Source organism: Mixophyes fleayi, chromosome 5 (genome assembly GCF_038048845.1).
Source record: "Mixophyes fleayi isolate aMixFle1 chromosome 5, aMixFle1.hap1, whole genome shotgun sequence".
NCBI lineage: Eukaryota > Metazoa > Chordata > Amphibia > Anura > Limnodynastidae > Mixophyes > Mixophyes fleayi.
Genome location: NC_134406.1, coordinates 39958344 through 39972734, shown reverse-complemented (window position 1 = coordinate 39972734; position 14391 = coordinate 39958344). Strand labels below are relative to the sequence as shown.

General features: G+C 38.5%; 1 protein-coding gene across 1 annotated transcript; it reads right to left on the bottom strand.

Annotated features, from left to right (window-relative positions):
- Positions 1-1876: 1876 nt before the first annotated feature.
- Positions 1877-10058, bottom strand: KLF6 (KLF transcription factor 6). Its single transcript, XM_075212071.1, has 4 exons — positions 9666-10058; positions 6881-7454; positions 5526-5649; positions 1877-5034 (listed from the first exon to the last, which is right to left on the bottom strand). Exons 1-4 carry the CDS (start codon positions 9765-9767, stop codon positions 4983-4985), a joined length of 852 nt encoding a protein of 283 aa, XP_075068172.1. The 5' UTR covers positions 9768-10058; the 3' UTR covers positions 1877-4982.
- Positions 10059-14391: the final 4333 nt, after the last annotated feature.

Genomic DNA, 14391 nt, shown 5'->3' with positions numbered 1-14391 from the left:
TGTAGTGTGTACCGTTTAACTTCTGGAGAACTTCCACATTTTAACAAACACTAACTATGTATTACAAATACAGTATAATTATAGCTTCAGACTAAACTGGCGTGTGTGTTTAATTAAAGTGTAAACTCCACTGGGGCAGAGCCTAACATGCCTGAATAAAATCCTCTGGATGTACACAGCTGCAAAATATGGTTCCGATATATAAAATAAAGTAAAAATATTGGATTGTCTTCTATCTTACAAAGAGAAGCTGCCACCAGGCTGGGGACTTCCATTTAATTTATAACATTATTTTTTACAAAGTAAAAAAATAATAATAAAATAAAATCTGTTCCCCTGAGCAGCTTCCCCATCCTTTACCAGGTATGGAGGCAGCCAAACCATGAAAGAGCACAGGGCAAGACACAGCTGGAATTAGGAACAGAGTTGAATCATTATCATACAGAGGAAGCTATTTAACAAACGCTCTCCTAGGCAGATGAATGGAATTTCATTGGTAATTCACAAACTGTGACTTTCTCTTTAAGTGGTTCCTTAAATCTTATATTTCTATATTCTTTAGGTTAGCTCTAACTCCTACTGAGTGTGTGCTAGCGTCGGTAGACTAACTTTAATTAACGACACAGCTTATTACACAATTAAAACTGCTTGAAATTTTAATTAAACCTTGGTTTTCTTTAATTAAATGCTTTGCTCCTCCCGGAGGTTTCAGATTCACAAGTTCTCTGCTCCCTGCCATTCATATATTTATAGCAAGCTAACATACTACATTGTCAGAATGCATGTACCAAATTTAGCATGGTAACAAGCGCAAACTGTCCTTTAAGTCAGGAAACCCAATCAGGCAGGGTTAAATGGGAACAAATGGCAAGCAGTTTAGTTTGGGACCTTAGGACATAGTATGAGCTAACAAGTGGTAATATGTCTGCAAACATAACCAATGTATGGTCTAAAATGCTATGGAAGACATTTAAATGCAAATAAAAAACAAAACGACAAATCTGATAGGAATTCTTTTTTTTATGTTATTCCAATAAAAAATACATTCATACAGAAATATAACAATCTTGCAAAAAACAATTTTCAAATAAAATCTTGTAAAACAAATTTTTTTTTCGTTTTTTTTCTTACAAAAATCTTACAAAGATTTTTTTTTTTTAGATAACAGGGTGTTTCAGGAAAAAAATAAAAAAATAATAAAATGGAAATAAATTTTTCACTAATAAACATTTTCCCCAAATTTCAAGCAAATGTACATCCCTCCCCCCTCCCATCAGCTTGACTGAGGCTCAGTTATCACCTGAACAGAGTGTATTTTCTCATTAAGAAAATTATAGGCATTGCTATTTAGGAGATTCACACAACCCCACCCTATTCAAAAGAATGCTGATGGCATTTTACAAGCAAGACAGGCCAGTGCATGTTAAGCACTATTGTTTATCTTCTTGCGATTATTATGGCTAAACTTGTAGCACTTCAAAAGGAGGCGTTCTGAAATGCTACTCAGTCTCTGGCTTATACAAAGACTATTTTCTAACCCTTGTCCACGCAACCATGTGAAACCGAAAAATGTGAAGGAGTCGGCTTAACTGGTTTTATGCCAAAACCAAACGGAGAATGACAATTTACTTACACAGTAAGTTTAAAAACAAAGTGTTAGTTATTAGGCCAATAGGTTTTAAGACAATTTTAGTAAATCTACCTCAAAAAAACTAAATACTGCCATAATGGGTAATTCACATACTAAAGACAGCATTTGCAGCATGATGGCAAAGCAAACAATTCTTTCTAGTATGAAAGAAAACGTTGCGATTATAACTTTATAAAAGCACTGCCTTGAAACGGAGGGACTTCTGGCAAAGCCATGGGAGAATCCAAGTATTTTTTTTTAATGTTTTAATTTCCGTTCTGAAAAACAATCAACCACTGCGTTGCACAATAAAAACCTAATCGCGGGAGGCAATTTACTGGCATGGTGCAAAAGCATAGTAACGTTTAGCAACCAAATCCACTTTGACCACTCTGATAATTGGAATAATGAGAGAAAATTTCCAGTTGCTGTGTGTTATTGCACTTCATATTTTGCAGGGGAGGGAGTTGACTAATAATAAGACACATGCCCTAAAGGTTTAGACACATTAGCAATCTCTGCATTTTTTAAAAATGTTAGTTTAGTATTTTTTTGCTTTTCATTTTCTCCTAGGGCTTGTCTTGTATTTCTCCTGCTCTATCTCTCCATAAATATATATATTTTAGAGAAAGGGATTTCAATATTGATGGATTGTTGTTGGTTTTCAGCGGTGGCTGGTTTGAGTTTTGATTTCAAATCGGTCCTGAGTACAAGCCCTAATTCTGCTTGGATCCAAATTGGTGTCAATTTGTAATTTCAGGTTTAGTAACAAAACTGAAAAATAGGGGCAATGCTGTTGCATGCAGGATAGGTTGCTTTGCCCGTTAATACTTTGGCCATAGGAGAGATTTCAGATGGACTGATCTACAGTATAAAACATGCAGGGCTACAACAAAATGGTTGACGAGAGCATATGCACAGTAAGAGCAAGACTGGCACTCGCCAAGCCACCTAAAAAATGTTATATCTATAGAAAAGGGATTTCCCATTGAAAATGTCAATATTGATATATGCTGTCTTTAGTGTGTGCATTGTTCCTTAAATCATGGACAATTGCACATGTATTTTGTTCCAAAGGTACCTCTCAACGTTGCTTTCAAATAATGCTAGATCAGAATTGTGTTTGTTTAGCATTACTTGTGGCAGTACTTAAGTTCAAAGTTTACTGCAAAAACATGCAGAACTTTCTTCCATTTCTACAGTGAGAAAATGACTAAAATGATAGCTAAAATCTAAATGCTCAGGATACCAACTGTTATTTTTATTCTACAGTTACAGGATTTTTCTTTAGACATTAAATAACATATTACAAAAATATATTTCAAACTCTTAATACAGCTCTTAACACTCAGTGACCTAAGACTACAAAGGCTTGCACCCAAATAAATTTTCAAAAATCCTCCTAAAAAGCTATACGCCTTGTAAATTTTCGGCTGTAGAGTGCACGTTTATCGTATTGTGTAGCAGAGACAGAAAAAAGTGTTGCCCGTTATATATTTGCTTTGGTGGATGTCAGGTTTAAATAAAGTTCAGACATTAAAAGGATAACTTTTTTTTTTTTTTCCTTTTAAACAAACACATTCTGTACCTTGACAAGTATATGAGCATTTTACATATTAAGTGCATGTACAGATACATATGTGCAAGTTCCATGTAAAGAAAGTGTAAGCAATAGCTCTGAACAGATCAGTGTGTTTTGAAAAGCAGGTACAATAACACGAGCAACTAACATAGTACAGAATATTTTTTTTTTTTTTTAAAAAAAAAAAAGGACACACATACATAAACACACATACACACACACAAGAGCCAAACAGCAACAATGTGTTTTTCAGGCTGCGTTCCACTGCCATGATGTGTGTACATTTATTTTTCTATACTATGGGGGCTTATTTAATAACATGGTGCAAAACACAAAGCTGCGCTATAACCAGGAAGCAACCAACCATAGCAGATTTTGGTAATCTAGGGGTAAAAGTATTAACTTCCGATTATGGCAAGTCACCGCTGTTCGGCGAGTTTGCAGTGAAAATTTAATGCAGCAATGGCTTTAATGGCAAAACAATGCCTTTAAAGCCATTGCCGCTTTAAATTTTCACTGCAAATTCGCCGAACAGCGGCGACTTGCCAAAATTGGATGTTAGTACATTTACCCCCTAGTGTAGTCAGATTAATGAAAGCCAATTACCAGATTGCTTGCCATGGATTACAAACCATGCTTGCACCATTTTATAACATAAGCCCTTATGTGTCTGGGAAAAAGTACACTCCTGGGTGACAACAGAGCCTTAAGTAAGCTTACATCACTTAAACCCCTGTATCCGACCCCCATCCATTGTAGGAGAAGGCCACTTGCATAAGGCACCATTTTTAAGGACAACAGTGCGTCAACAGCTAGAAAACCAGAAATTAGTCCTCAAGGCATAAATAATAGAAAAATTAGCTGCATGAGAAAATCAGTTTAAGCTATAGTGGTTTCCTCCACTTTTTTTTTTTTTTATTTTTTAATTATTTTTATTTTTTATTTTTCATTCTATACACAAGTAATGTAACAGACCAATTGTATTTTAGCTGCTCTCAACTGGAATCTTAACTGCAGTCCTGATTAATGAATGGAGAAGCTTACACATTTCCCCTGAACCATGCAAATACCTTTCTAATTATAATGAAGTTATAGTTGTGTTATATTTGTAAATACACAGCTTATACAATGGGTTACAGACAATCGCTGTAGCACGTAAAAAAAAAAAACGAGCTACTTTGACACATTGCACGTTTAATAGCTGCACCAGACAACAAAAGCTCCTCTCACACAGGAAAGGGAATCATCTGCTTTTGGGGTTCAACGCTTCCTTCATTTCAGGAGCCCACCCATAAGCAGAATGATTGATGGTTGTCCCAAAATAAGAGTATGCAATAGCATACAAACATTCAAACCGTTTTTTTTTTTTTTGTTTTTATTTTTCTAAATCCCTCGCAACTGAACTCAACCAGAAGGAAAAAAAATAAACGAGATCTTCCACATTCAAACATTGGCTCCTTTCCACCATTCGGTCACCCAATCATTAACATTCTCAGTGCACATGCTCACGGCGACGGCTTAAGACAAGCCACTCAGAAGAATAAGCACCATTAGTGCATGGGCCCAGTCAGCTCCAGAAGTAGCACTGTATGGTGGATATGCCGCATCTCACACGATTGATAAGCCCTGCAAAGCCCCTCGGAGAAGTGAGGTCTTGAAGGCAACTGGTTAGGGTGCAAATTGGCATGCTTTGGCTGGAACTCGCATCCCTCGCACAAGGCAATTTAACCTTGAAGTCGCTTTTTTTAATCACATGACTTCCTTATTCATTCATATGTGTCGCTTCATGTGCAGAGCCAAATGATCTGATCTGGAGAAGCACCTGGTGGAAGAATATTCTGGTCAGAAAGTGCTAACAAGATAACAAAACATGCAACTAAACGGTTGTAAGCTATGCAAAAGGAAATATTCAAGAAATGTTCAACTAAAACACATAAAAAAATTAAATAAATCCAAAGAAGTATAATTACTATTGGAGAGCAGAAAAAACTAGATGGATTGTTCTAGTCAAATGAGGATACACTATCAATCCTTCAGATCAGCAGAGTCCAGAAGACATTTCCTCTCTTTAATGCAAATAAGTCACTATTGTTTAGTAGAGTAAATTTCTGGGAAATGCCATTTACATTGTATCCTTTTGAGTGAGTCAATGCTCTACTCCCGCTGGGACTTTAGAGCATAACACAGGATTTCCACCAGCAGACTGTTTCACACTGTTAGGACTCTTCAGTGCAGTGCAGGGTTTTCAATTACAGAGTAAAATTAAAGTTGAAAAGGAAATCTTAGAAAAATATATATTTTATATCGTCTTACCTGTCACAATGCGAGCACTTAAATGGTTTGGCACCAGTGTGTTTTCGGAAGTGTCTGGTCAGTTCATCACTTCTTGCAAAGCGCCACGCACAACCCTCCCATGAACATCTGTAAGGCTTCTCTCCTGAAAAAAAAAAAAAAAAATACCATAAACTATAGTTAACCAATGCTTAGGTTTAATGTTCAACTCAATAGTTTATTGTGGAAGGAAAAACATAAATAAGACAATCTAGTTTCAATATATGGCCAAATATAAAGTTGCAAGGCAATCACTGCCTGAATGGTTATTTTTAATTCTAGGCAACATGAACACTGGATAATGTGTAAGCTCATAAAAAAAAAAGTAGATTTGCCAAAATTGTCCAAGGCAATGCAAACTCCATTTCAACAGACATCTATATGCCAACACGATCAAGTCAGCACAGTGAATGGAAATTATAAAGCGAGGTAAACACAAAACAGCAAATTTACTTTAGGGGCTCATCAAGACAAAAGCTTTTGAACAATGTATTCACATTGCAGCCCAAAATAGGATTTTAATGATAAATACAGCCGTCTGAGGACACACTAACATACACGGCACATAGAGAATATTATCCAAGATTTTGTCTGCTTCAAACTACTTGAAAATGTGTCTAGAACGTGACAAACACCTACACACCTGTGTGTTTATTGCTTTTTTAATTCAATATATAAACTTTTTTTCATAAATCAACCCCTACAAATCCACTTGTAAAAAAACACAAAACACCCCACAGAAACACATAACTGCAAAAAAAAAAAAAAAAATCAGTAACTTCATTCAAAATACTTCTAAATTCCTAACCATACATCAAAGCTCTACAAGCGTAAAGAGTATACATAACAAAAACAAACGTATTGACCCCAATTCTAAATAGGTAACATCACATTTACAATGTGATTGATACACATGAGGATTGTTGAATTTTGCTTTTAAAAAATAACTATTAAAATATAAAATCATACTATATATAAATAGTATGTGAAAAAGTTGTCCGCCACAATTGTGATTCAATGTGTTGTTCAAGTAGGAAACTGCTCAAATATTTACTGGAAAAAGGTTAATTTAATTTTTAACAGTATTATATGTCTGCGATTAGAACATAAGGGAAGATCATACTGAATAAGCTTTATGATTCCTTTTCCTGGATACACTCTGTAGTCAAAACTCAACCTCACTGCAGAAAAGAATGAGGAAGTACACTCTAGAAGAGGATCTACCATGACATCACTGATGGGCTTTGGGTCTCCACCCTGTGGTTGTGAAATGACATGACAGCACGGGATTCCATCCTGTCAAGCCCCTTTTTCAGTAAATAACAAGCACTGCTGACCTGTATGGGTACGCTGATGTGCTTTCAGATGAGAGCTCTTGGTGTAAACTTTCTTGCAGCCATTGAAGTGACACTTGTGGACGCGTTTTCTGCCATCGGGTGAAGTTTCTCCACTGGTTGGACTACCTTGATCAAGAGTCTTTACAAAGGTACCTGAGCGGATTTTCCCAGATGAATGAAGCTCTCCAGTAATGGCATTCCACAAGTGATGGGGGGATTCCTTTCCCTGCTCAGGGGAGGAAGGTGGGGTGGAAGTGACAGACGAACTAAACGGTTCAGATTTGATGACCACATCACTAATTGGATCCGAGGTAAATTTGGAAGTTGGTGAAAGTTCTTCAGAGCTGTCTGATAATTCACTACTAACATCAGAGTTCAAACTATTTGTCTCCAGATTTTGACTGTCAGAGATGTCCTCAGTTTTGATACAGATAATTTGGGGGTCAGGCTCCTCTTTTTTCTCACATGCCAGGATAAATTTGGTCCAAAGGTCCTCTTCCCTATCAAATTTAAATTCAGAGGCCGACACATAGCAAGGTTCACTTTGCAGGTAGCGTTCTAACTCCAGGCAAGTCTAGAAGGTAAATAAAGAAAATAATTGATAAATAAAACAGGATTTTACAGAACAGTATCTCTGAACCTTTGCATTCAACGTGCATAATGACGTAAATAGCACAATATAGGTTGTGCAATATTGGAATGATTGGCACAGTCTAGTTGACACACTGTGCAAGCTCACCACTATGCTATGATCATGCAAGAATCTACCCATCCAAGGTAGATTGCAGCGCACGTCCGTTTGGAAACTAAATGGAAGAAGTGACCTTACAAAATGCGATTTGCAGAACTGCCATTTGAAACATAAGCAAATTGCAGAAGCAAGCAGAGTTGCACAAAAATTAAGGAAGAAACGTATTTAGCTAGTACAACGCACACAAATAATATATTTTTATTTTAAAACGGTAGCAATGTCTCCCCTTCTGGAAATCATACAATGGACAAGAATTTAATCTGCTGGCCGACAGTATAACTGGATGAGTCATCTGCATTACTTTTACACTACGCCAGAAAAAAAAAAAAAAGGGACTTCCTTTTGAAATGTTGACCACAGGCCAAAAGACTGCTGGTAAAGACGAAGATAGTTCAATGTATTTTATTGCTAATTGAAGATGCCATTTATAATGATATGGTCTTGTTTTGATAGAGACCTTGACAATAGAGTACATCATACTTCAGTCCGAATATAAAATAGCATTTTTTCCCCCTCATGATTAAACATCCTGCCCATTCCTTCAAATACCAGTCATTTATTTTTGTACAGATATGGGTGCTGAGTTCAACCCTGTGGCCTGCAGACACAAGCTATCAAAATACCACACATATTTCCCTAGCTAGCTGCCAGCCCCAGGAGAGATCTGAGTGCACATTTTTACTGCACTATTGCATTTCCTCTTGTGGTCAGCTCAGTAATTCAAAGTAGCAGCTCATTGCACAGCAAATAAGACAAACTACAGAAATCAATGGCTACATTTTTCTATAATTATTGCTTTGCTGTTTAGAGAAAATGCATTTTATTGATCCTTCAGAGGGCAGGGGGGAAACAATTGATTGTGATGTTGTTAAACTTTAATAATCGAGTTGCTTGATATTCTCCATTATTCAGATGAGCGCGGAGACCAAGAGATGGGCTCTGTGATAGTTTAAATGTCTCTGCAGGCTTCTGGGAAGAAGACCTGGCTACGTGCCAGGATCTAAAATGCCCGAAGGATGCTACTGAGATCAATTTCAATCACACACAGAAGATCTGCCTCTTTGATGGGGAGGAGGAGGAGGAGGGAGTGCATACAAATTAACCAGGAATGTGAAGGTTGTAACACTTTAGTGTGTAGCTCACAAACAAACAGACAACTGATCTCTTAATTCATTTTGTTAAAAAGTAAACATCTAACCAGTATATGAGGTTGGGAGGGAGGAGAAGGACAATGTGGTGTCAATTCTAATACACACACAAAAAACAATGGCATATCCAGTCTGCTTGCCTTTGACAACATGATCCCACAATAGAGAGTCTGGTTTGTTTGGGGGGCAATATAATTACAAAAAAGGTTTATAGCACAATGGCTTGTTTGAGGAGAATTAGCCTTTTGTTTCATTGATCACAGACTGTCACATTAGATCATGAATGACATTGTTCATACTGTTACCACTAATGCAGACTTGCAAACACATTCTTCACAAAAAACAGATTTGACAGAGGAGGGAGGCAAAAAAAACCCATCTTGTTTTGCAATCTAATATTTAGGATCGTCCAATCGTGGGAATCACAAATTCCTCTACTGTATTTAGTCATTACCATGCATGCTGAAAAAGGTTACTCCATGGATCTACTCAAAGTAGTAAAAAAAAAATATAATGAAATGACAGAAATAACTATTGGCAGAGCCCATTGCTAAGCTGACAAGACCCAGCTGTGTAGTTTGGACCGATTGCAAGCACAAAGTTTTTTTTGCCAAATGGCTGCATAGTTACTAGTGAAATCCAAGCTGTGGTTGACGGAGGCTGCATTTAGCTGTCACTGACCAACATTGATCTCCGTCCTATACACTACATGCAGCGCAAGGCTGCTCTCCCGCTGTCAGCAAATGGGAGCATAAAAATAAAATAAAGCAAAAACTAGATTGCTTCACCAAGATAGACATTGCTGGAATTCAATCTTCTCTTTACCACCTAGGTGACTTTTTTTTTTTTTTTTTGTAAGAGATCAATGAAATTAAATTCCATTTACCTGTTGCCAATATTCCTCCAGAGATGGTAAAGCAGAGAAGTAACCGGTGTCGTGCACGATCTGAAGCTCCTGGAAAATGCTGCACATTGGTAGAACATCCATGATCTATGGCAAAAGAAAACCTAATATATAATCTAGAGAATATCTGCAAAAAAAAAAAAAAAATAGAAATGCTATCATACAGCTAGTGTATGCTGTAATAATAAAATATAATCCACAACTTTGAAGGGGTAGATCCCAGTAGAATGGAATAAGTACGCCAGTTTTTCATGCAAATGTCATTGCATAGCAATTAAAAAGAAAAAAAACAAGACTAACTCCTCCTGGAGCTGAGGACTTGCTCAGTGGTGCTGACAATATTTGCAAACACTGAAGTGACTGCAAATGTAAACCCCTGCAAAACTTCCCTATTCAAACCTCCAAGCCAGCCTACCCCCCTTCCCCACGTGATCCCATTACGCCGGCTCAGTACAGCGGCCAATCGCCGCGCGCTAGCTTCTCCACCGTTTCTATGATGTCAGATGCGCCCAATCGGCGAGCCCGGCGCTTTGGGGGATGCCTCTCGCGTGACGAAACCTTTTCGTAAGGGCCGCCGCCATTGGCTCGATTCGAAATTTCAATCCCCCCCTTGGATTGGTGGGGACGGGCTAGCTATTTTTAGACGGGTATATAAGGCAGCAGCCGCTCGCAAGATGGTTTTAGTGCGGTCGATGGCCGCTGAGAGCGCCTGTGAGTTGGAGCTGTTTGTGTGAAGCGAGCTGAGGAGCTTGTGCCAAGCAGTGGCTTGCTCGTTTCAAAGCAGTGACATTGTTGTTGTTTGTGGTAGAACACAGTCTACTTCGTAACGTACTGATACAGAATACACAGAACACTATAACTGCGCGCTTCATATTACTCTATCAGATCCCTTTTCAATGTCTCCTGCATTTAGCTTCCTTAAAATATATGTGAAAGGTCACATTCTCGTCAGGACTATCATTATTCTGTGGCGCAGTTCATTAACCGACCAGGCAGTCACTTCTTACCCTTCACTTCTTACATGTTCAGTTTGCAGAGGGTGAGAAAACACCGTCTGATAATGTACAGTAGTCACATTCCCAATCCCCCCTCCTCCCCCAAAATTCCCCTCAGGTCACAAAATGGAGCCAGTCTTGTTTACTTCGTTCAGTATCATTCATTCCAGCAGGCGGCAGAGCTCCCCCCTCCCCCCCAGCTCTCTGGAAATGTACTGAAGTTTATTGCTAGAACAGCCAGCAGCATGTTACAAATTCGAGTTCCCCTTTTTGGTTATATCAGATTTTTAGTCTTGTGTGTGCTCTTCCCCTTCCCCCCAACTACATATCTTCCTGATCTGCTCTTTAGATAGTTGTAGATCAGGTTTTATGAGTCCTGCTAGCAGAAAGGAATATGTACTTTACACACAGAATAGAATGCACCATAATCTATTTATTTTTAAATCGAAAACTCACAAACTCAACATGTTTTCTGTTAATTATTGTGCAAGTAGAAACTGCCCTGCAGAACACAGTAGAAAAGAAAATAGTATTGTGTTAAACAAGGGTGTACAGATTTGGTATTTTTTTTCTGCTTCAATTGTTTTGTTTCATTTACACCATTTATATTTTGTAAATGAGGATTTTGTTTTAACTGCTGCATGTCAATATTTGTTAATGTTTTTTTAACAGTCATTTTAAAGCTGCATTACCCTCTAGAAATGAGGTGGTTCTTTAAGTTGTTCTGAGTTGTGATTTAAACTGCAGTTAACAATTTTCAGTTTTCTCTGTGTCGTGTGATTACCATGGCAATCACTGTCACATGATGCGTGATTTAGTGAGAGGAGGCTTTGAATTCCACCTCTTCTCAGCAGCCCTACTTCTGTCCTTTGCACATCACATGACTACAGAGCAGCCTCATGACTGATTGGCTCTCACTAAGATGTCAGGTTACAGTCTCCTGTGTTGATGCTGAATGCATTAGCACATTATAAATGACCCCCACAAATGGATTTGCAAATAGAACACTGGGTTATAGGAAAGCTTCTTGTGAAAATGATCCGCAGCTTGTTAAAGAGATAGAAAGTTTGCTGTTTTTTTGGTTTTTTTTTAAATAACTCATATAAAAGGCACATACAGAACACACACACAAACACACACATGTGTGTATAGTGTGTGTATGTATATATATATATATATATATATATATATATACATATATATATCCCTACACTCACTGATTGGCCCCATTCATTGCTCCATGGTCCAGTTCTGTTGCTCATGTGTCCATTGTAGGCACTTTCAGGGATGGACAGGGGTCAGCATGGGCACTATCTCCAGTCTGCGTCTCTGCAGCCCATTACGCAGCAAGCTGCGCTGCACTGTGTGTTCTGATACCTTTCTATCATAGCCAGCATTAACCTTTTCAGCAATTTGTAGTACAGTAGCTCTTCTGTGGGATTGAACAGACAGGCTATCCTTCGCTCCCCATGAGCATTAATGAGCCTTGAGCACCCATGACGCTTTTGGCAGTTCACCAGTTGGCCTTCCTTGGACCACTTTTGGTAGGTACTAATCACTGCATACCAGGAACACCCCACAAGACCTACAGATAAGAGATGCTCTGACCCAGTCTTCTAGCCATCACAATTGGATTCTTGTCAAAGTTGCTCAGATCCGTACGCTTGCCCATTTTTCCTGCTTCTAACACAGAAACTTCAAGAACTGACCGTTCACTCGCTGCCTAATATATCTCAGCCTTTGACAGGTGCAACTGTAATTACATAATCAATGTTATTCACATCACTTAGTGGTTTTAATGTTGCTGCTGATCAGTATATATATATATATATATATATATATATATATATATATATATATATGATATGTATAGATATAGGATATGTATAAATATATGATATGTATACACTGTGTGTGTGTATATATATATATATATATATATATATATATATATATATTAGAGATGAGCGCACTCGGATTTATGAAATCCGAGCCCACCCGAACGTTGCCGATCCGAGTCGGATCCGAGACAGATCCGGGTATTGGCGCCAAATTCAAATCTGAAACTGAGGCTCTGACTCATAATCCCGTTGTCGGATCTCGCGATACTCGGATCCTATAAATTCCCCGCTAGTCGCCGCCATCTTCACTCGGGCATTGATCAGGGTAGAGGGAGGGTGTGTTAGGTGGTCCTCTGTCCTGCTATATCTCGTGCTGTTCAGTTAAGTTCTGTGCTGTGCTGTGCTCAGTCCAGTGGTGCTGTGTTAAGTTCTGTGCTGTGCTGTGCTCAGTCCAGTGGTGCTGTGTCCTGTGCTCTGTCCTTCTGAGGTCAGTGGTGCTGCTGGGTCCTGTGCTGTGTGCTGTTCAGTCCAGTGGTGCTGTGTCCTGTGCTCTGTCCTTCTGAGGTCAGTGGTGCTGCTGGGTCCTGTGCTGTGTCCTGTTCAGTCCAGTGGTGCTGTGTCCTGTGCTCTGTGCTTCTAAGGGCATAGTTATTTCCCCAATATTCCCAAGTGTTTAAAAAAATAAAAAAAAGTTATTTAAAAAAAATACAAAAAACTAATTACATTTTTTTTTAATTACAACAAAATTTGCACAACCAATCCTGCAGTATAAGCCCATTGGTACTGCAATATTACCAAGTTCACACATTCAGCAGTAAAAGTCCAGTGGTTCTGCAATATTACAAAGTTCACACATTCTGCAGTATCAGTCCAGTTGTGCTGTGTCCTGTGCTCTGTCCTGCTGAGTTCAGTAGTGCTGCTGGGTCCTGTGCTGTGTCCTGTTCAGTCCAGTGGTGCTGTGTCCTGTGCTCTGTGCTTCTAAGGGCATAGTTATTTCCCCATTATTCCCAAGTTTTTAAAAAATAAAAAAAAAGTTGTAAAAAAAATTAAAATAAAAAATTTTTAAAAAAAATAATTATAACCAAATTTGCAAAACCAATCCAGCAGTATATAAGCCCATTGGTACTGCAATATTACCAAGTTCACACATTCAGCAGTAAAAGTCCAATGGTACTGCTATTACAAAGTTCACTGATTCAGCAGTGTATAAGTCCAGTGGTACTGCTATTACAAAGTTCACTGATTCAGCAGTGTATAAGTCCAGTGGTACTGCTATTACAAAGTTCACTGATTCAGCAGTATAAGTCCAGTGGTACTGCTATTACAAAGTTCACTGATTCAGCAGTATAAGTCCAGTGCTACTCTCCTGTGCCGCATATAATTTTTAAAGGCTTTGCCGAGTGTGTGTGGCTTAGGGGTACGCTCTCTTGTGCTACATATAATGGAAAACCAAAATTTGGAGGATAAAGTAGGGAAAGATCAAGACCCACTTCCTCCTAATGCTGAAGCTGCTGCCACTAGTCATGACATAGACAATGAAATGCCATCAACGTCGTCTGGCAAGCCCAATGCCCAATCTCCTAGTACAGGGCATGTAAAATCCAAAAAGCCCAAGTTCTCAAAAAATAGCAAAAAGAGAAACTTAAAATCATCTGAGGAGAAACGTAAAGTTGGCAATATCCCATTTACGACACGTAGTGGCAAGGAACGGCTTAGGCCCTGGCCTGTGTTCATGACTAGTGGTCCAGCTTCACACAAGGATCTAAGCCCTCCTCCTCCCCCCCCCCTACAAAAAATTTAAGAAAGTTATGCTGTCAGCAACAACAACAAAACAGCAAAGAACTCTGCCTTCTAAACAGATGACATCACAAA